Below are 23654 nucleotides of genomic sequence, written 5' to 3' on the forward strand. Positions count from 1 at the left end.
CACACACACACACACACACACACACACACAGAGCCCACCCTCTCTCTTATCATCACCGGACCAGTTTAGAACTCCGTGCTGTTGAGTCTGTCTGCCAGAGAGAGAGAGAGAGAGAAAGAGAGAGAGAAAGAGAGAGAGAGCGAGAGCGAGCAGGAGGGAGGAGATGTAAAAAGCGCGTGTATCTCTGGGTGAAAACAGAACTCTCGTTTGGGAGAGCGTCATAAACTTCTCTCCCTCTGGACTGTAAGCAGCTCAGTTGCTCTCTGGAGAAAAAAAAGTTACAAACTCTTTTCACGTCATGTTAAAAAACCTCAGCACCGACAGGCTGGGAAGTGGAAAGGATAAAACCTTGATATCCAAAGAGCTTTTTTAAGTCTCTGTTCTTCTCGTTTTGACCCGCTCATCATTCCCGTACGATTCTGGAGAGGAGGAGAGTCTGGAACTCCTCTGCACCTTTTCCTCTGGACTTTACACCTGCTGTTGGTGAGGAGATCCAACATCGTCTGCATGCTCTCCGTCTGATCTACGTAATTTCTCGTCTGGTGGAATTTTAGATCTATATGTGTATAGATCTGGTGTGGAGGAGGCAAAGCCCAGGAGGACCTTCTTGAGATGATGAAGCATTCAATCTGATGTAGAGCCACGAGGCTTTGAGCTTTGGATCGCATCTGATCTTCACTCTGGTGGATCCCTGGAGCTCAGCGGCTCTTGTCTGACGCTGCATGGACCTGTTCTGATCTGTTATCGGGTGTATGCTGGAGATGAACCATCTAAAAGAGGCTCTTGAGGAATGTTCTGCACCTCAGCTGGTCTGCTCTGATGAGACTCTCTGAAGGTCCTGTCGGATGCTCTGAACCTTCTAGCACATATTCCTCTGCTCTCCCAGCATTCTGGACCTGATCTGGTGGACGTATATGAGCCTCTGTGAACGTTCTAGTGGAACGTTCTTCTGCTGTCAAATCTGATCCACTCTGGTGGTGGAGGATCTGTCAGCGTACGTACGCAGTGTTGGATTCCCAGGTGATCTGCTGACCAAGTGGTTGGAGGTATAAGGATCTCTGAGCTGTTGTATAGGCAGACAGACGGAGTCATGTCCACCTACTACGGACGGAGCTCCAAGGATCTGCAGCCTCGAAGCAGCAGGAAAACTCTGTCTGAGTCGCCTCCGTCTTCACCCTCCCCTACCGCCAAGACCTTCAGAGTAAGAGTATAAAGTCCATATTATAACCCTAGCCCTATACCGCCAAGAACTTCAGAGTAAGAGTATTATAAAGTCCCTATTATAAACCTAGCCCTACCGCCAAGACCTTCAGAGTAAGAGTATTATAAAGTCCCTATTATAACCCTAGCCCTACCGCCAAGAACTTCAGAGTATATAAAGTCCATATTGTAAACAAGAACTTCAGAATAAGAGTATAAAGTACATAGTATAACCAAGAACTTCAGAATAAGAGTATATAAAGTACATATAGTATAACCAAGAACTTCACAATAAGGCCAGTTGCTAAGGTCTAGGTTGCTAGGGCCTAACCTGTGGTTGCTGGGGTGGTTGCTAGGGTCTAACAGGTGGTTGCTATAGGGCCTGGGTGTAGTATGTGGTTGCTGAGGTAAAACGATGCCACATCTTGGTCGTATGTTCAGGAGATTGTTTGAGCGGTGCTAAGCGCTCACAATAAAGGGCTTTGTGTGTAGGTTTGTCTGAGCATGGAATGGTTTGTATCACCTATTGACCCCTGCAGATCATTGGGGCCATTCACATTGAGCAGTCAGCTAATTGGGGTCGCATTGGACACGCACACACGCACGCACGCACGCACGCACGCACGCACGCACAGCACCGCTCAGTTCACACAAGTTTGTCTCAATATTTGCCATTGACAATGAAAAGAAAGAAATTAAGTCAAATGTCCACCAAATATGACGTAAATTTAACCAACCAATCACATACATTCAGTTGTTCATGAGATGATGTCTGATGATGCATCATGACAAGAGCGCCCCTCACTTCACACGGTGGTGATTTTTTGAGGGGCGCCTGCCCCTCCTATATACAGCTTTTCTCCTCACACGTCTCAAGATTTGCCATTGACAATGAGAAATTAGGTAAAATTCCGGAAAAATGTACGTCATATGTAGACGAGCAAATCAGCCAACCAATCACAGGCAACAGGCATTCTGATTGGCCAGTATGATATGATGCATGATGATGTACGATGATAAGAGCGCCCCTCACTTCACACAGGTGTGATTTTTTTAATAAAAGCAGGACGGGAAGAAGGGGGACAGCCTGGGACAGTCTGCATGGGAATGCAGAGATATTTTAAAGATAAGTACTTTTTATTGATAGGTACGGTAGACTGACAGGAAATAGGGAGAGAGAGAGAGAGTGAGAGATGGGGGAGTGACGCGCAGCAAAGGTCGTCGGGATCGGGAGTCAAACCCGCAACACGCTGTCAGGCGGGTGGCATCAGCAGCCGAGATGCCCGGACGGCTATGCCAGCCGTCCGGGCATCTCGGCTGCTGATGCCAGATGCAGAGCACGATGAGCACTAAAGTCCTCCAGCGCTATGGCGCTTGAGTGCCAGCGGATGCAGGGAGCTTTTACTCCGAAGCACTTTTACTTTTCCGTTTCCCAAAAAGCAGGAAGCACAATTCCAATTTCTAAATCCCGCTAATATACTTTATTTATCTTAAGTTCAGAGGCGTTAATATTGTAACCGCAATGCAGCGAAAAAACTGAAATGAGCCCAGAACGTCCCCATTCTGTTCAATCACCCCGGATGCAGCCTAGATTCAGAGAAAAAAGGGTTTAGAGATTGCTTTTAAACAGGAAGTGGACCGCGCGGACATCTGGAAAAGGCATTTTATTTTGATATGAACGTCTTAAAATGTGTATACAAGTCTTAGGCACCCCGCGGTTTAATTTGCTTTATACACGTTTTAGGCATCCAATGTGTTGAGCACCGGTCCGGGGCATGGGAGGGTTGCCATGGCTATACCGAGCCTACAAGCAGGCCCGCCTGGAGTGAAGTGGTTGCTATAGGGCAGGGGTTCCCATAGTGCGTGCACCCCTTGTGGTGCGGATGCCCTCTAGGGGGTGCGTGACATGAAAAGGGTAATGGCGGTTTTATGGTGTTAAACACAAACGGCAACATTTGGTAAAACACTGTTGTAAGGAGATGCATAGAGATGCAATTTTTACCGTTTTTCGGCCAAATACAACGAGTGTTGGGGGGTGCGTCAGCTAGGTCAGGAGGTAACAGGGGGTGCACGGCCAAAAACGTTTGAGTGCCAGCGGATGCAGGGAGATTGTACTCTGAAGCACTTTCACTTTTTCTGAAGATAAACTGCAGAAGCGTTAATATTGTAACCGCAAAGCAGCGAAAAAACTATTGCTACTGCTATAGGGTATACCAGGAGGTTTCCATGGTAACATACATAGGTGGTTGCTAGGGTAAAACATGGTGGTTGTAAAGCATGTAGATGGGTTGTTTGCACTACACCAAGTAAGAGGTTAAGTGTCATTTTCCTTCTGACGACACATTTCTGCTAGAATCAGGCAGTAACTTTCCATGATGTCAGAGAAGCTGGAAACACTTCCCTGGCAGATATGCTTGGAAGAGAGAGAAAGTCACTGTTTAGCAATATGTAAGACTAGTCTCAAGTCTTTGCTTGCGAGTGGAGAGTTCCCAAGTCCAAGTCATAAACTTTTTTGTTTGTTTGTTTGTCCCAAACCAGTCCTGGGCTTGTTGGAAGGTATCACGTGACTTAAAATAGACTTAGGGCCCTATTTTTGCCGGTGTCTTACCTCTTATCCCAAAACTTCTTTGCCTTTTTTTACTATTTTGAAAGAAAAAAAAAACATTTTAAGATACTTCAAATAGCCAATTAAATAACCAATCGACACGTTGTGAGCTTGCAGATCGGCTTTTTGAACTATTTAAGAAAGTTAATAGTCTAGGGCTCTGAATCTCAAGTCAAGAGAGGGGGCTCAAGTCAAGTCACAAGTCATTGGCGTTGAAGTCCAAATGTGTGACTCAAGTCCAAGTCGAGTCTCAAGTGTAAGTGTTGAGACACAGCTTTATTGTAATGATAGAGCATGAATCAGTAAAGTGTTGCGATTTAGAGGTTAAGCGTTTGTTGGTGTGATATTATTAGCTTCTCTGTGATGAATGACAACCTGAGAGTTATTTAAATAACCATAAGGTGTTCGACAGCTGTAGAAGAGCTCTAGGCTAACACATTGAGACTATAACCACACGCACTTTTAATCCCTACAATGAAGTGGTTTAATCCTCGTTAAACCACACATAATGTGGACTTATTTATCCTTGTTAACGAGATGCTGAAGAGTTTGAATCATTCTAGTGGGTTTAATGTTTGCTCTTACAAATCACAACAGATTGCTCTCTTGAGATATGGTGGCTGACATATGAGAGAGAGAGAGAGGGGGAGAGAGAGAGAGGGAGAGAGAGAGAGAGAGAGAGAGAGAGAGAGAGAGAGAGAGAGATTGATAGTTCTATCACTCTTTCTACATTGGATCGATGCCATCAAGATAATTACATTTTAGTTGTGCACTTGTGTTCAATGACAGAATAAGACAATCCATCAAACATGGAGTAACTTTTTGTTAACCTAGCATTCCTTTTCTGAGCGGAACATTATCCGAAAACAGATCTACAAGCTCACAATACCTCACGCTGCTAGGCGAGAGAGAGAGAGAGAGAGAGAGAGAGAGAGAGAGAGAGAGAGAGAGAGAGAGAGAGAGAGAGAGAGAGAGAGAGAGAGAGAGAGAGAGAGAGAGCGAGCTTTGGCAATGTAAACGTATGTTTTCTCATGCCTAGAGCTCCTTTGAATTTAATTGAGAGAGAGAGAGAGAGAGAGAGAGAGAGAGACTGCCTGGATGCTTTCTGTTAATCGTTCCAAATCCAAACACAGTGGTGCATCCTCGCTCTTCAGCACTGCTGTTCTCGTCTGTTCTGTTGACTTCATAGTACAAGTATTTGGACCGGTCCATGTAGCACCTGTGTTGTTTCCACGGCAACACGTCAACAAAGCCACAATGAACATCAACAACACAACACAAGCAGAGCCCATATGTTCATATGTCAGATAGACACCGACCTTGAAAGTACAAAACTCCTAGTTCAGATTTTTTGGACTTAAAGTTGCATGTAGGAAATACTTGCCATTAATATAGTGGTTGCAAAGGTATTCATTCATTGAATGAATACCTTTGGTGGGAGTTCTGCTCTGGTTTTGGTGAAAGTAGTTCCGGTCATTGATGGGGGTCTGGGGGGCACATTGAAAATAATGTAATCCACAAAACTAGCATATTTTGTATTGTTGATTTATTTCTACATATTCATTCAACTTTGACCCCTCTTTCACATGGAACTATTTTTTGTGTCCAGTATCACTATACGCCAGCAGCAGCACAAAACCATAGTTCCATGTGACAGAGGGGTCAAAGTTGAATGAAAGCTGCTCTATATGGTAGAAATAAATCAACAATACAAAATATGCTAGTTTTGTGGATTACATTATTTTCAATGTGTGGAAAATCGAAACTAAATAAGCAATAATCTGTGTTCCAGCGGCCATATATCATATACAGGTCTTAATGGGTTAAGTGATGCGTTGTTGCATTCAGACAGTTTGGGAACCTCCTGCAATGTTGTTTATGTGAGCTCATCTGTCTTCTGTTTGAGAGACACTGTGTGTGTGTGTGTGTGTGTGTGTGTGTGTGTGTGTGTGTGTGTGTGTGTGTGTGTGTGTGTGTGTGTGTGTGTGTGTGTGTGTGTGTGTGTGTGTGTGTGTGTGTGTGTGTGTGTGTGTGTGTGTGTGTGTGTGTCTTTTAAGCACATGCTTGCCCACATAAGGACACACAGCTCTGTCTCAGTTATATAAACATTCACTGAGGAATGACTCTGTGTGCGTGCGTGCGTGCGTGCGTGCGTGCGTGCGTGCGTGCGTGCGTGCGTGCGTGCGGTGCAGATAATATCTCCTTACCAAATATGAATGTAGACTTAATGGTGGATTCCTCTCATTTTTAGCATAATGCGTTTAATCCTGTCAGATCAAATCCACTTTATTTATAGAGCACACTCGTACACACAGTACGATACTGTATTAATAATACCATTTATTCCTGGGTATTTCGTACACTAATATATCACTGGGTAGATATCAGTCTGGAATCTCTGTGTGGAACCTACGTACATTACCGAAGGGCCTCTGGTGATGAATGGTTCCTCGTGACTTTGGAGGGAGTGAAAAACAATAACCACTGAGCGGTGGTTAATACATTATAAATATTAAATGAATGTATGTATGTATGTATGTATGTATGTATGTATGTATGTATGTATGTATGTATGTATGTATGTATGTATGTATGTATGTATGTATGTATTTTTTTTTTATTGCAATGGTTAAGACATGGTTAAGACAGACGTGGCTCTGACATGCGCTGCTGGTTAAGACACATGCGTGGCCGGTTAAGACTCACTGTGGCCTCCGCGTGCAGTTATAGGATTAGGTTAGGTTAGGGTTTGGGATAATGCGTGTAGGACTGTGTTATTACGTCGGACCAAAGATATGCAACCCCCCTCCCCTCCCCCAGGCTCATTTGACATCAGAACATCATGTATTAACTCACTGAAAACATTTAGTTTTGTTGTGTTTGTTGTCTCCCTCATGGAAACTATTTCAGCCTCAAACCCTTTGATCCTCTCAGTAAAAATACAATACTAAAAATGTCTGGCAGAACAGAATGCTTTCATACAACAATGTGTTTATGATTTGTGTGTTGTCTCTTGCTAACTGGATTTATTTCTGTGTTTCAGCATGACAGAGTTACACGGTACGTACTGTATCCTGATGATGTCCTTATGTCTATGGAACGTTTGTGCATGTTGCTGTCTGTCTGTTGGGAAGCAAACTTGTATCTCCAGGGGCCCGTTCCACGAAACTTGGATTAGAGATTAAACCGGGATTTAACAGATATCCTGGCTTAATATATCCTGGATCAGCGATTAACCGGTTTCATGAAAACTGGTTAATCTTGCCAGATTAATTTAACCAGTTAACCTGGATATGTTGAGGCTTGATTCGGTTTCATGAAAGTGATGCTACATTAGTTACCATGGAAACTAATGCTTTGGATTTAGCCTGCTCCGGACCAGGCTAACAGCCAGGTTTAACCTAATCCTGATGTCTTTACTGTTCATTAAGCAGTCAAACTGATCACAAACCACACTTATTCAATTATTATAGGTTTATGTTGCCTTATTTTTATCGGTCTGCATTAAAGGACTAATTTAAGCACTATATAAAATCAAAAAAACAAAATATATAGGCTGCACAACATCATGACAGCTTGTGAGCTTGTAGATCAGCTGCTTTTGGTGAATGTTCCCCAGAATAGGTTTGCTGTCGTGCAAGTGCACGGTTAAGAAGAATTATTATATTATATTATATTATATTATTATATTATATTATATTATATTATATTATATTATATTATATTATATTATATTATATTATATTATATTATATTATATTATATTATATTATATTATATTATATTATATTATATTATATTATATATCTTTTTTTTTGTAAAAGTGAAAACCACTAAATATTACCATTACTCATTGTTTTACAACATATTACCATTGTAACGTTTCACCCACTATTGAACCCATGACCCACAGTTCACCAGTCTGGCCCCTGTCTGGACAACAACCCCCTTCCCCAAAGGTATAGCTCCCTCAGAGGAGGGAGTTATGGCCAAATATCACAATGCGACAATATCATTATGCTTACAATATTAAGAATTCTGTTTTAAGTTAATAGTAGTGGTAAAATGTAAACTATATTTTTGGGGTAGTTAATCATTCAGTCTATCCACTGTTGAGAGTATGTTCTCTTAATTACAGCAGCAGTATTTATTTTAGAAGCTTAAGTCCTTGTATCAGTCTTGAATAGATTAGTAATGATACTGAGATATACAGAAGGGGGCAGTAATGCAACTATTAATGATGCAAACTGCCATAATACCCCATGAAGAAGAAGGATCAGTAAATCTGTGTTCCACCGAATGGGTCTAGAAACAAAAAGCCAGGCTCTGCATTCAGCCAGGCTTTATGATCCTGGCTCGATAAATCCGCCCATTCTAAGCCTCGCTTGGCTTTAGTGGAACAGAATAAACTAGAAAAAGTGCCCTTCTGGGCACAGGTCTCCACCAGGAGGATAGGATTGTGTGTGATGTTTGGCAAAATGTTTAGGAGTAATATAAACATGTTTATTTGTTTGTGTGTGTGTGTGTGTGTGTGTGTGTGTGTGTGTGTGTGTGTGTGTGTGTGTGTGTGTGTGTGTGTGTGTGTGTGTGTGTGTGTGTGTGTGTGTGTGTGTGTGTGTGTGTGTGTGTGTGTGTGACGCGACTTGGCCTGTTGTAGCGCCACCATGAGGCTGATTTGAAAACTGTCAAGTGGCATTTCTTCCTCAGCCTAGTAGTGGGAATAGGCATGCACAGTTTCACCGCAATCGGACGCTGCGTTGCGGAGTTGTGGCAATTTGTACAAAACGGGTACAAAACGGGCTACTCCTGAAAACTTTAGAAGCCAATCGTAGCCAATCAGGATGGATAATTATGAGAAATCAAACAAATCACATGATCACATGACTATGGAGAGCATGTGTACCGATTTGCGTGTAATTTGGATAAAATCTGAAGGAGTAATATTAGAAAATGTGTTTTACATATGTCGGCCTCCTGGTGGCGCTATAAAGAGCAGTGAAAAATTCCAGGCAAAGGTTTTTCCTTGGCCTCTAGGGAGTGTGCATACATGGTTTTACACAGATCGGTGCAGTTATAGGTAAAAACACAAATCAGCCAGTTATAGCGCCACCATGAGGCTGAGTTGAAAATATTCAAGTGGCATTTCTTCCTCAACCTAATGGGAATGTGCGTGCAAAATTTCACGGAAATCACACCATGTGTTCATGATTTGCAGCATTTTGTTTGAAACGGAGCACTCCTGCGAACTTTGGAAGCCAATCTTAGCCAATCAGGATGGAGTCTGATTGACCTGAAAGACCCATTTTGTTGAATGGCTCTAGAGAGACTGTGTACCAATTTGCGTAATGTTTGGACAAAATCTGTAGGTGTACTGTCAAAACATTTGTTTTGCACAAAGCGGCCTCCTGGTGGCGCTATAACAGGCCAATGTGAAAACTTTGGGGCAGAGGTTCAGCTCTGGCATTCAGGGAGTGTGTGTGCAGTGCAGAGTATGGCTGCGATCAAGCCAACGGTGCCAGAGATTAGCTGTTCACAGACGGACGGACGGACGGACACACGGACGGACACACGGACGGACGGACACACGGACGGACGGACGGAGTGCAAAACATACTCTCTCCCATGCCTTCGGCCTGGTGGAGACAACCAGGCTGTAAAGACCAGGATTTAAAAAGCCTGGTTTTGGCCTAAATCCTGGATTAGTTAATCCAAGTTTCGTGGAACAGGCCCCAGGTTTCTACTTTTAGTTTATTATTGTCTCCACCAGGCCGAAGGCATGGGGAGAGAGTATGTTTTGCACTCCGTCCGTGTGTGTGTGTGTTTGTGTGTCCGTCCGTCCGTCCGGCCGTCCTTCCTTCCGTCCGTCCGTTACCAGCTAATCTCCGGCACCGTTAACCCGGTCGATGCCAAACTTTGCACACACACTCCCTGGATGCCAACGATGAACCTCTGCCCCGCATTTTCCAAAACGGCCTGTTATAGCGCCACCATGAGGCAGCTTTTTACATTGTTTACCTAAAACTGCACCGATCTGCGTGAAACGTTGCATGCACACTCTCTAGAGGCCAAGGACAAACCTTTGACCTGCATTTTCCGCATCTGCCTTTTATAGCGCCACCAGGAGGCCGACTTTTGTAAAACACATTTTTTGATATTACTCCTCCAGATTCTGTCCAAAAATCTCAAAAGTCGTTACACAGTATCTCTATGGTCATGTGCTCAACTTGGATCTGTCCGATATTTCATATTCCATCCTAATTGGCTATAATTGGCTTTCACAGTTTGCAACATTGCCCCCTTTTGAACAAATCATGAACGCAGCATGCAATTTACGTGAAATTTTTCACACATTTTCTTACTAGGCTGAGGAATATATCCCACCCTTTTCACATTGGCCTGTTATAGCGCCACCAACAGGTTGATTTTTGCAAAACACATTTTTGGAACAAAATGCCTCAAATCATCCAATTGCCATCAAAGGCAAACATATTACTTATTTATATTACTCCTAAACATTTTGCCAAACATCTCACACAGTCCTATCCTCCTGGTGGAGACCTGTGCCCAGAAGGGCACTTTTTCTAGTTATTATTATTATTGTCTCCACCAGGCCGAAGGCATGGGGAGAGAGTATGTTTTGCACTCCGTCCGTGTGTGTGTGTGTGTGTCCGTCCTTCCGTCCGTCCGTTACCAGCTAATCTCCGGCACCGATAACCCGGTCGATGCCAAACTTTGCACACACACTCCCTGGATGCCAACGATGAACCTCTGCCCCACATTTTCCAGAACGGCCTGTTATAGCGCCACCATGAGGCAGCTTTTCACATTTCTTTACCTAAAACTGCACCGATCTGCGTGAAACGTTGCATGCACACTCCCTAGAGGCCAAGGACAAACCTTTGACCTGCATTTTCCGCATCTGCCTTTTATAGCGCCACCAGGAGGCCGACTTTTGTAAAACACATTTTTTGATATTACTCCTCCAGATTCTGTCCAAAAATCTCACAAATCGTTACACAGTATCTCTATGGCCATGTGCTCAACTTGGATCTGTCCGATATTTCATATTCCATCCTAATTGGCTATAATTGGCTTTCACAGTTTGCAACATTGCCCCCTTTTGAACAAATCATGAACGCAGCATGCAATTTACGTGAAATTTTTCACACATTTTCTTACTAGGCTGAGGAATATATCCCACCCTTTTCACATTGGCCTGTTATAGCGCCACCAACAGGTTGATTTTTGCAAAACACATTTTTGGAACAAAATGCCTCAAATCATCCAATTGCCATCAAAGGCAAACATATTACTTATTTATATTACTCCTAAACATTTTGCCAAACATCTCACACAGTCCTATCCTCCTGGTGGAGACCTGTGCCCAGAAGGGCACTTTTTCTAGTTATTATTATTATTGTCTCCACCAGGCCGAAGGCATGGGGAGAGAGTATGTTTTGCACTCCGTCCGTGTGTGTGTGTGTGTGTGTCCGTCCTTCCGTCCGTCCGTTACCAGCTAATCTCCGGCACCGATAACCCGGTCGATGCCAAACTTTGCACACACACTCCCTGGATGCCAACGATGAACCTCTGCCCCACATTTTCCAGAACGGCCTGTTATAGCGCCACCATGAGGCAGCTTTTCACATTTCTTTACCTAAAACTGCACCGATCTGCGTGAAACGTTGCATGCACACTCCCTAGAGGCCAAGGACAAACCTTTGACCTGCATTTTCCGCATCTGCCTTTTATAGCGCCACCAGGAGGCCGACTTTTGTAAAACACATTTTTTGATATTACTCCTCCAGATTCTGTCCAAAAATCTCACAAATCGTTACACAGTATCTCTATGGCCATGTGCTCGAGTCGGATCTGTCCGATATTTCATATTCCATCCTAATTGGCTATAATTGGCTTTCACAGTTTGCAAGATTGCCCCGTTTTCAACAAAAGCCTCAAATCATGAACGCAGCATGCAATTTACGTGAAATCTTTCACACATTTTCTTACTAGGCTGAGGAATATATCCCACCCTTTTCACATTGGCCTGTGCGCCACCAACAGGTTGTTTTTTGCAAAACACATTTTTTGGAACAAAATGCCTCAAATCATCCAATTGCCATCAAAGGCATATGAAGAAATGGCACCCTTTTCACATTGGCCTATTATAGCACCACCAGGAGGCCACAACCTGACCTGCCCTGGTGGAGACCTTATTATTATTATTATTATTATTATTATTCGTCTTGTAAACGAGGCAGCCATCTTGATTTTTCAGTGGCTATTGTGTTTTATCTCAAGAACAACCCCTAAGGAGTATACTTTCTATGTTTGTTTCCGCTTGGAAGTATTTTACTATAAAAAAGCATTTAGACTGCCCACTATATCTTGGACATTATGGATGGAGATCTCTCTCTCTCTCTCTCTCTCTCTCTCTCTCTCTCTCTCTCTCTCTCTCTCTCTCTCTCTCTCTCTCTCTCTCTCTCTCTCTCTCTCTCTCTCTCTCTATAGCACCTTGGACAGCAGCTCAGATAAAGTGTTGGGAAGGAGCAGCTCTTACACTCGTAGAGAAACCAGACTGACTGCTAGGAACAGGCAGGAGAATGAAGACCACGACCTTGGAGGCAAGGACTACAGGAAGGTATGAATATGATATATAGGCTATCTATATATATCTATGTATATATCTATATCTAACCAGAACGACTGCTAGTAGGAATAGACAGGAGAACCAAGACCAGGGAGCCAAGGACTACAGGAAGGTACCGGTATATGACATATATAATTTTTCATAAAAATCCACTGTAGACATGTTATGAGCTATACTTTCCATGCAGGTGATTCGAGTTTGGAGTTTGTGTTGGAGTGTGGAAGTGCTTGTTGGATATCACTCAACAGCCCTGTTTTGAATTTGCACATAATGCAGCCAGGTGGCAGCAGGACGTTGCTGTGCTGAAAGCGAGCGCTTCCATACTCTGATCTCAAGATGGCCACAGTCTGCATAAAGTCAATAGCCACACAAGGGACCGGTGTGGCACCCAGGGGCCCCGCTATAGTTTATCAGATGATTGATTGATTGATTGATTGATTGATTGACTGACTGACTGACAGACTGATCGACTGATTGACAGATGTATGAGGAGGCGCTCCAGGAGAACGGTCAGCTGAAGGTCAGACTTCAGGACAGCAAACATGAGCTGGTGAAGATACGCAGCCAGCTGGACAAGGTCACACAGGTCAGTGTGAGGTCATACTGTGACATCATCACATCATATTGCATCATCAGGCTCAGGGTTAGAGGACAAAGTACAGCAACTTGCAACATGCCTATAGTCTTAAAGATACTCAAGGGACCAGGGTCCATGAATCTGCATGTCTGACTACCTCATGATGAAAGAGCACCTTTTTACAACAGGACCTAAAGTCTTCTTGCCACCTTCTTGCTATTACTCCTGTGTCCAAAACATATTCACACATCGGTACACATTATCTCTGGATCATGTGATCAGGATGTACAAGTCAGATTCTTCAGATCCAGATTTAATTGCATGACTGCTAGAGGTGTGCATTGGCACTGCCCTCAATTCAATTCCATTACAATTCACCAGGTAACGATTCAATTCTACGATGCATTGACATGCATCACACTTTTCTATATTACTGCACAACTTGGCAATTTTTGTATCAGTCTATACAAGTAGTCAGACATGAACTGAACAGGCTTCGATTATCGATTATTGATTATGTCACATTGCTGCATGGCCCAATCACTACTACTGCCTTTGCGGGCCCTGTGTAGGCAACCCGGCCTGGTGGAGACCTGTGCTCAAATGAATGAACTGGGGCGAATTAATGGATGAAAAGAACAATGATAAAAAAAATAGCCTAAAACTAATTATTGCTTCACGTATTCTTTTGTAGTAATTTAGTAACGGCACCATTTTTAACTTGCAGAGACAAGACAGGATGTCAGAGAGATCCAGCAGCCACGAGGCAGAGAAGAGGGTAAGTTTTTTTTTTATGTCACGGAAATAATTCATATTTCACTTAATCTTCTCTTCATGCTCCAGCAGCCGAGTGACGCAGAGGAGAACAATTGCATGAATATGAAATATGAAATATGGAAAATGAATATGACAAATGCAGAATTGGACATTTTAATTGCTTTAGCGTTTTTTTTCTTTCTTTTTTTTCTTCTTAGGAAAAACTGTCTCTTGAAAAGAAAGTGTCGGACATGGAAGAGGATCTGAAGGTCAGTGAATGTCACACGGTGGATGTAGTGACAGTAATGACACTATAGTGACAGGCGTGACAGTAATGACACAATAGTGGCAGCAGTGACATTATTAATATTATACTATTATACTACTATTATACTATACTATACTATTAGTATTATACTACTATACTATACTATTGTATTAGTAGTAGTTTCCATAAGGACAGTATTAGTATTAGTAGTAGTTTCCATAAGGACAGTATTAGTATTAGTAGTAGTTTCCATGTAGTAGTTTCCATAAGGACAGTATTAGTAGTAGTAGTAGTTTCCATAAGGACAGTATTAGTATTAGTAGTAGTTTCCATAAGGACAGTATTAGTAGTAGTTTCCATAAGGACAGTATTAGTAGTAGTAGTAGTTTCCATAAGGACAGTATTAGTATTAGTAGTAGTTTCCATAAGGACAGTATTAGTAGTAGTTTCCATAAGGACAGTATTAGTAGTAGTAGTAGTTTCCATAAGGACAGTATTAGTATTAGTAGTAGTTTCCATGTAGTAGTTTCCAAAAGGACAGTATTAGTATTAGTAGTAGTTTTCATAAGGACAGTATTAGTATTAGTAGTAGTTTCCATGTAGTAGTTTCCATAAGGACAGTATTAGTATTAGTAGTAGTTTCCATGTAGTAGTTTCCATAAGGACAGTATTAGTAGTAGTAGTAGTTTCCATAAGGACAGTATTAGTATTAGTAGTAGTTTCCATAAGGACAGTATTAGTAGTAGTTTCCATAAGGACAGTATTAGTAGTAGTAGTAGTTTCCATAAGGACAGTATTAGTATTAGTAGTAGTTTCCATAAGGACAGTATTAGTAGTAGTTTCCATAAGGACAGTATTAGTAGTAGTAGTAGTTTCCATAAGGACAGTATTAGTATTAGTAGTAGTTTCCATGTAGTAGTTTCCAAAAGGACAGTATTAGTATTAGTAGTAGTTTTCATAAGGACAGTATTAGTATTAGTAGTAGTTTCCATAAGGACAGTATTAGTAGTAGTTTCCATAAGGACAGTATTAGTATTAGTAGTAGTTTCCATAAGGACAGTATTAGTATTAGTAGTAGTTTCCATGTAGTAGTTTCCATAAGGACAGTATTAGTATTAGTAGTAGTTTCCATAAGGACAGTATTAGTATTAGTAGTAGTTTCCATGTAGTAGTTTCCAAAAGGACAGTATTAGTATTAGTAGTAGTTTTCATAAGGACAGTATTAGTATTAGTAGTAGTTTCCATAAGGACAGTATTAGTATTAGTAGTAGTTTCCATAAGGACAGTATTAGTAGTAGTTTCCATAAGGACAGTATTAGTATTAGTAGTAGTTTCCATAAGGACAGTATTAGTATTAGTAGTAGTTTCCATAAGGACAGTATTAGTAGTAGTTTCCATAAGGACAGTATTAGTATTAGTAGTAGTTTCCATAAGGACAGTATTAGTATTAGTAGTAGTTTCCATGTAGTAGTTTCCATAAGGACAGTATTAGTATTAGTAGTAGTTTCCATAAGGACAGTATTAGTATTAGTAGTAGTTTCCATAAGGACAGTATTAGTAGTAGTTTCCATAAGGACAGTATTAGTATTAGTAGTAGTTTCCATAAGGACAGTATTAGTATTAGTAGTAGGCTAGTTTCCATAAGGACAGTATTAGTAGTAGTAGTAGTTTCCATAAGGACAGTATTAGTATTAGTAGTAGTTTCCATAAGGACAGTATTAGTAGTAGTTTCCATAAGGACAGTATTAGTATTAGTAGTAGTTTCCATAAGGACAGTATTAGTATTAGTAGTAGTTTCCACAAGGACAGTATTAGTATTAGTAGTAGTTTCCATAAGGACAGTATTAGTATTAGTAGTAGTTTCCATAAGGAAAGTATTAGTATTAGTAGTAGTTTCCATAAGGACAGTATTAGTATTAGTAGTAGTTTCCATAAGGACAGTATTAGTATTAGTAGTAGTTTCCATAAGGACAGTATTAGTAGTAGTTTCCATAAGGACAGTATTAGTATTAGTAGTAGTTTCCATAAGGACAGTATTAGTATTAGTAGTAGTTTCCATAAGGACAGTATTAGTAGTAGTTTCCATAAGGACAGTATTAGTATTAGTAGTAGTTTCCATAAGGACAGTATTAGTATTAGTAGTAGTTTCCATAAGGACAGTATTAGTATTAGTAGTAGTTTACATAAGGACAGTATTAGTATTAGTAGTAGTTTCCATAAGGACAGTATTAGTATTAGTAGTAGTTTCCATAAGGACAGTATTAGTATTAGTAGTAGTTTCCATAAGGACAGTATTAGTATTAGTAGTAGTTTCCATAAGGACAGTATTAGTAGTAGTTTCCATAAGGACAGTATTAGTATTAGTAGTAGTTTCCATAAGGACAGTTTTAGTAGTAGTTTCCATAAGGACAGTATTAGTATTAGTAGTAGTTTCCATAAGGACAGTTTTAGTAGTAGTTTCCATAAGGACAGTATTAGTATTAGTAGTAGTTTCCATAAGGACAGTATTAGTAGTAGTTTCCATAAGGACAGTATTAATATTAGTAGTAGTTTCCATAAGGACAGTATTAGTATTAGTAGTAGTTTCCATAAGGACAGTATTAGTATTAGTAGTAGTTTCCATAAGGACAGTATTAGTAGTAGTTTCCATAAGGACAGTATTAGTAGTAGTTTCCATAAGGACAGTATTAGTATTAGTAGTAGTTTCCATAAGGACAGTATTAGTATTAGTAGTAGTTTCCATAAGGACAGTATTAGTAGTAGTTTCCATAAGGACAGTATTAGTATTAGTAGTAGTTTCCATAAGGACAGTATTAGTATTAGTAGTAGTTTCCATAAGGACAGTATTAGTAGTAGTTTCCATAAGGACAGTATTAGTATTAGTAGTAGTTTCCATAAGGACAGTTTTAGTAGTAGTTTCCATAAGGACAGTATTAGTATTAGTAGTAGTTTCCATAAGGACAGTTTTAGTAGTAGTTTCCATAAGGACAGTATTAGTATTAGTAGTAGTTTCCATAAGGACAGTATTAGTAGTAGTTTCCATAAGGACAGTATTAATATTAGTAGTAGTTTCCATAAGGACAGTATTAGTATTAGTAGTAGTTTCCATAAGGACAGTATTAGTATTAGTAGTAGTTTCCATAAGGACAGTATTAGTAGTAGTTTCCATAAGGACAGTATTAGTAGTAGTTTCCATAAGGACAGTATTAGTATTAGTAGTAGTTTCCATAAGGACAGTATTAGTATTAGTAGTAGTTTCCATAAGGACAGTATTAGTAGTAGTTTCCATAAGGACAGTATTAGTATTAGTAGTAGTTTCCATAAGGACAGTATTAGTATTAGTAGTAGTTTCCATAAGGACAGTATTAGTATTAGTAGTAGTTTCCATATAAGGACAGTGCAAATACAAATACCAACACAATACTGCAGGGGATTTTGGCCAACCACGTTTAGTTGCGTTGCTCATTCCACGAGTGCACGAGCCGAGTTATACCAATTGTTAAGGTCAACGATAAGGATATAAAATACAATATCAATTATTAGTATTATTGAAGGGTAGAAATAAATCGACCAAAATTAAAGGGGAGTTCCGCAATAGCCATTTTTTACTGAATTCTGATGATGATGTATGCATGAACCACTGTTAGTGGTGAAAACATTATATATAGGGCGCTATGGCTTTAAGATGGTAGGCGGGGTCAAACCGGTGAAACGGCGTGCTGCGTAAGCAGGAAGCGACAGAGTGACAACAATCTGTGGAGTTATTTAACGGCCGGCAGCAACTGCACTGAGGTTTCCTGACTGAACTTGCTCTGCGCATGTCTGTGACAGGCGCGATGACCATATTTTTGTGCGATTTAAAAAGAGATTTAGCGTTTCACTGGGTGTGCGGGTAAAACGCTGAGGAGCACTCGGCTACTTCCAATAGAGCACCGAAGTCCTGACGTCACTGTCAGTAGAGGGCGTCAGTCCCCAGGTTTGTGTACTTTTTATTTGCATTGTAATTTCCATAGGGGGATTTTAGATCGCCTCATATAAGAACTGTGTTAAATAAACCGATCTCTCCGGCCTTTTCACTCATATGGATATGAAGCATCGACTGAAGGTGGAACTGTACAAATATACCCAAAGAGTAACAAAATAAGCGTTAGAAACGATTCAAACAACCCAGAGACTACATTTCCGGGTAGGCAGGGTGGCTGCATCTGCCCGTCGCAACAGAAACCGAATGTTAATTACGTTTATTTTTATTTTTATTTTATTGATATTTAATGTTTAGTGGTTAGTACGAGTCGAGTCACCACCAGTTGAGCTTACGTCAACGAGGAATCTCAGGAACACAATGTGTTGACAGCTGGGCATGACGTATATTAGCAGCGACATTGCCTTCATATGTAGTTTCAAGGCTTTTGTGGCCACATTAATTCCATTTTCTCCAGAAACTGGCTGTATCAAATATGAATGGACATCATTAACGACGCACAGCCACTCCCCTGACAGAAAGGCCGGGGTGGTCGGTTCATTTTTCAAACACAGTTCTTATATAAAATCGCCCTATGGAGATTTCACTGCAAATAAAAAAATACATGAACCTGTGTATAGGCGCCCTCTACTGAAAGTGACGTCAGACTTCGGTGCTCTATGATCAATGCATATACCATCATCATATTCATATTGGAAAACGGCTGGTCCAAAACTCCCCTTTAAGTTTCCGAACAGTTTTTTGAGGAGTTTTAGATAGATCGATCAACAAACAGATCACATGACATTTGACTCCATATATGGTCATATCATCAGGAGGTTCCGCCCCAGCGGGGGTTCCGCTGTGGCTACCAGCCCTGAAGGCCACGCCCACCTCAGGGGTGGGAGGGGGAGGGGGGACGGACGGTGAGTGGCAACACAGAGGAGTGATTGACACCTGCCTGTCACCTCACGTCAAAAAACACAATGAGCATGTGTGCTGTACACAACACGTGTGAACACACACGCACGCACGCACGCACGCACGCACGCACGCACGCACGCACGCGCACACGCACACGCACACACACAGTCACATACACACACAGTCATACACACACACACACACAATCGTGCATGCGCGAGCTCACACACACACACACACACACACAATCGTGCATGCGCGAGCGCACACACACACACACACACACACACACACACACACACACACACACACAAACTAAGTATTTTTCTATATAGAAAATCCCATAGAGAAATCTTAGATTGCATCATACATACTGTAATATGTAATATGTGTTCCAAAATTAAAAATCTCACCTAAGCGATTCTGTCAGGTACAGCAGAGGTTCCCCACCACTGGTACCAGTACCACTAGTGGTACTTGAGCTCCCCTCTGGTGGTACACAGAGGAGTCGCCCAAAAAAGGAGGAAAAAGACAAAAGTGGAATAAAATTGAAATATGAAATATGACAGACAGACAGCTGTCTCACAACTCTGCTTGAAGCTTTCCACCTAAATGGCTGTTGTTGTATATCTTCTTCTTCTTTTGGCTAATTCCCGTCAGGTTGTCTTTCTATAATGTATGTGTTATTCTTCACAATTCCAGCTTAAAGTTAATTCCTGTTTTGGGCACACAGTGCAATCAATCCTCTGTAATAATATAACTCTCGTGTTATATTAAATAATCGGATTATATACTGTGTATAGCCTGCCAACATCGCATGCTTTCTGTCTGTCTGTCTGTCTGTCTGTCTGTCTGTCTGTCTGTCTGTCTGTCTGTCTGTCTGTCTGTCTGTCTGTCTGTCTGTCTGTTCTCCCCATGTAGGCGTGTCCCGCTCTGTCCCGCCTCCAGGCGTGTCGTCGCGGCATATTGGCCGAGAGCAACGCGTGCCTATTGGCTGAGAACCGGGCCATGACGCGCGTCCTCGCCAGGCTGGCACACATGGCGCCCGTGCCAGAGACAGTGGACCTGTGATGTCACATCCTGTTGCGTTGTGACATCGCAGCAAGCCGCCCGCCCCGCCCCCGCCCTCTGCACTCCCTTGCCCTGCCTTGACCTCTGACCTTTCTCGTGGTGCTTCCTCCTCCTCCTCCTCCACCTCTTCCTCTTCTGCTGTGTTCCGCTCAGGCAGGTCCACCCCCCCCCCCCCCACCACCACCGAAGTCCATACATCCAAACAGAAAAGTCATATTTGATTGCGTTAAATAACGTTTGCCTGCACTCACTGTGCCATGCACTCACTTGCATGTGCACTGCATACCCTCTATTATCTATTTTCTCTCTCTTCCTACACTGCATGTAAGGGAGCCCCACCGGGAGGACATACTGTTATACCCTACTGGTTCACCAGCCAGTGAGGAGCCCTTACCGGGAGGAAATAGGCAACTGTTGTACCCTACTGGCTCACCAGCCAGTGAGGAGCCCTCACTGAGAGGACATACTGTTGTACCCTACTGGCTCACCAGCCAGTAAGGAGCCCCCACCGGGAGGACATACTGTTGTTCCCTACTGGCTCACGCCCTAGCCTCGGTCCCTGGCTTACTTATCTGCAAAAAGAAAAGCCTGGTCACAACGTAAGGCAGAGAAGCTATCGGCGGATGTATCCTCCGGAACATCCGTCAGATGTATTTCCCCCGAATACGATATTTTCCTGACCAATCACAACACTTGTTTCATTCGCGGAGAATGTAAACTGATTTGTAAAGCATCAACGTAATTTCCTTGGGCGATACTTCCGCTAAAATCCCACAACTTCCGCCCAAACAATTTTTTAGCTTAGGTCTTGCCCAGGGTGCTCATGCCTAGTCAGGAGCCCTCACCGGGAGGGCTCGTCACCACGTCTTTAAAAAGCAGCTCAGGAATGCAAAGTTGTGCCGCGATTGGTGTTAAATAAACAGCGCGCGCACACATGTAATCAGACTATAGACTGAAGTACAGTAAGCTACCGTTCCACTGTTTGCATTGAGACCAAGGTTTATATAAAGCCTCATCATGTTCATCATAAATGTAAATGTACTTTACACCACTTCTTACATGGTGAGGAGAGACACACACATAGCTTAAATTCTTTAACAAACAAAAATAATAATAATTTTAATGTAAAAAATATATAATTATACAGAATGACTTCCAGCTCCTTTCAGCATGAAGTAGATGTCATGTAGAGAGGTGCTCTGGCGCCCTCATCAGGTGACAGTGGTCTGATTTGAACTGAACTATCATTGTTATGGTGCGTTCACATGGGCAGATGAAGCGATGCAAAGACACAGCGTTGTGAGTTGATTTGGAGTAGCTACATGTATCCTTGCGCCTTTCAACGTCATCAAGATATCAGATAATCATCAAGAGGTGGCAAGAAAACACCTAGTCCAGACGTCTCTTCCTGGTTTTTAAACAGCTGGTAATGGAAATGACGCCCACGCGTGGCAGCGTGGGCAAAGCGTTTCCAGTTGTGTTTGCCGACGCTACAAGTTGATGCCGTGCACTAGCGTCATTTCCATCCACCAGCTGTTTAAAAACCCGGAAGAGATGCCTGCATGGGCTATAGGCGTTTCTTGATGCTTAAGTGTGCTTACACCCTGAGTGTGTACCACAGAAATGTTTTGATTGGCTGAGCACGGAATGTGATGCATGATGATAAGAGTGTGATTTTTCTGTATTGCCATGAAAGGTGCTATACAAATAAAGTGCATCATCTCTGTGTGTTCTCAGGTATTAACTGACCTCAGATCAGAGAACCAGAGACTGAAGGATGAGAACGGAGCTTTGATCAGAGTCATCAGTAAACTGTCCAATCAGACGCCTCAGTGAACGACGGTCCAATCAAAGCCCTCGATAAACTGACCAATCAAAGCCCTCGCTGGACGGTCCAATCAGAGTCATCAGTAAACTGTCCAATTAAGTGACAGACGACGAAAACTGGCGAAAAAGACTTGCGACGGCCCTTTGCACTCTGATTGGTGAAGAAAATACAAGGTTTACTCCCACTCGGCCACATTTTTGAGGGGCGCTAGTCCCTCCAATGTCTGGCTTTTGTAATTACATCATATGGCGGCCAAGTCTATGGAAAATGTAGGCTGATATGTTTGATAAATCACAATTCAACTGAATTCTGAACCACACGTGGTGTCCTTATTTTGAACAAAGGATAAAAAATGGGTCAAAATAAGACTGAAACATTTATCTCCTTTCAAATGTATTTTTGAGCGGTGCTAGCCGCGCCAATTTTGACCGTGTGTGTCTGGGTGTCTATTTCAATGTGTGTTTGGGTGTCCATTTTAGCATGGTTACTGTGGTTTAACCACAGTAACCATGCTAAAACTAATAGTGGTTACTGTGTCTATCAGTCTATTTCAGTAATCCAAAGGCTTACTGGGTGTGATTACTTTATATTCCAAAATAGTGAAAACTACCAATATGCATTGCATCAAAATGTGTTGTGAGCTTGTAGATCAACTGTTTCCACTATTTGTATTTGATAAAGTATAATATTATTATAGGGCTTCTATAGGTCTCAGAAGTGTAAACTTCACGTGGACGACATGGACGACTTGAGTGACTTCCATTTCCACTCCATTCAATTCAATTCCATTTGTATGAAATGTAGTATTATAGTATAGTAATATAATTATTATTTAGTATTATAAACACACATCACACATATTTGTTTGTTTGATTGATTGGGTGATGCTGCGATCAGGTTTTTTGGGACTGATCCCGATCACCGATTGTTTTTCTCCTGATCGGCCGATACCGATCTTGTGCGCAAGGGGAACATTTTTTCCAAAACTATTATGTAAAAACCCACACCAAAAATGTGTGTGGGGGAGGAAGGGCAGAATGTTTAGGCCTGTCACAAAGATGCAAAATGATATTATACTATATATCTGACTGACTTTTATACCACTTAAATGGTATAAGACGATTTATCCAGATATGGTAAATTGCCAATCACACGTAAATTGTCGATCACCAATGGAGTCATTTGGAGTGGATATCGGGCATCGGCCGATCACTGATCGGTGGCCGATTATCGGAGCATCTCTAGTTTTATCATAAATCATAATCACTCTAGGTGATCAGGTCGTATATCCGGATTACAGCAGCGCAACAAAAAAAATGTTGAGCTACGCAATGCACGTATAGCGTATCAGGCTACCATACAGCAATGTGAGCCATGCAGCCTGCCAGGCTGATTTCTGAACACCCGGCGTGTCATTAAAATCTCTAAACTCATTGGATCTTAGACCAAATTGTCATCCGGGTTTGGTTTTCTGATTTGAAAATCTTTTCAGAACGGTTTGGAATCAGATAGAATTCACAGATCCATTTTGGGGGTTTTTTAGACTTGCAAAGAGCTCTAACAGTCACACAGCCAACCAAACTGAGGGCTTCTCATACCTTTCAATTTCAAGGATCCGACCCCCATAACTCAGAGTGTACAAATGGAACCAAATGGACCTGTAAGGGTCCATTTGGTTCCATTTGTTACACACTCAGAGTTACAGACCTGCAAGGGTCCATTTGGTTCCATTTGTTACACTCTCAGAGTTAGACCTGTAAGGGTCCATTTGGTTCCATTTGTTTCACTCAGAGTTACAGACCTGATCCATTTGG

General features: G+C 41.8%; 1 protein-coding gene across 4 annotated transcripts; it reads left to right on the forward strand.

Annotated features, from left to right (window-relative positions):
• The first annotated feature begins 241 nt into the window (after window positions 1-241).
• On the forward strand, window positions 242-23450 carry ppp1r12b (protein phosphatase 1, regulatory subunit 12B). 4 transcript variants are annotated; one of them, XM_079524230.1, is made up of 8 exons: window positions 242-1201; window positions 6849-6865; window positions 12317-12446; window positions 12937-13041; window positions 13760-13810; window positions 14007-14057; window positions 18854-18943; window positions 21750-21857. In XM_079524230.1, the coding sequence occupies exons 1-7, from the start codon at window positions 1091-1093 to the stop codon at window positions 18896-18898; spliced, it is 510 nt and encodes a 169-aa protein (XP_079380356.1). In that variant the 5' UTR covers window positions 242-1090; the 3' UTR covers window positions 18899-18943; window positions 21750-21857. The 4 variants fall into 4 exon arrangements, with proteins under 4 accessions (XP_079380356.1, XP_079380355.1, XP_079380354.1 ...); XM_079524229.1 differs by lacking the exon at window positions 21750-21857 and adding an exon at window positions 19863-19988; XM_079524228.1 differs by lacking the exon at window positions 18854-18943 and having other exon boundaries at window positions 21750-23450.
• The last annotated feature ends 204 nt before the right edge of the window (window positions 23451-23654 follow it).

This window comes from Electrona antarctica (genome assembly GCF_951216825.1).
Source record: "Electrona antarctica genome assembly, chromosome: 2".
Taxonomy (NCBI): Eukaryota; Metazoa; Chordata; class Actinopteri; order Myctophiformes; family Myctophidae; genus Electrona; species Electrona antarctica.

Excerpts from the sequence above, each read along its gene's own strand:
- ppp1r12b (XM_079524227.1), top strand. The coding sequence starts at position 1,091 with ATGTCCACCTACTACGGACGGAGCTCCAAGGATCTGCAGCCTCGAAGC. Across the intron at positions 13,042-13,759 it reads AGCTGGACAAGGTCACACAG|AGACAAGACAGGATGTCAGA; the intron begins GTCAGTGTGAGG and ends TTTAACTTGCAG. Across the intron at positions 14,058-19,862 it reads ACATGGAAGAGGATCTGAAG|GCGTGTCCCGCTCTGTCCCG; the intron begins GTCAGTGAATGT and ends CTCCCCATGTAG.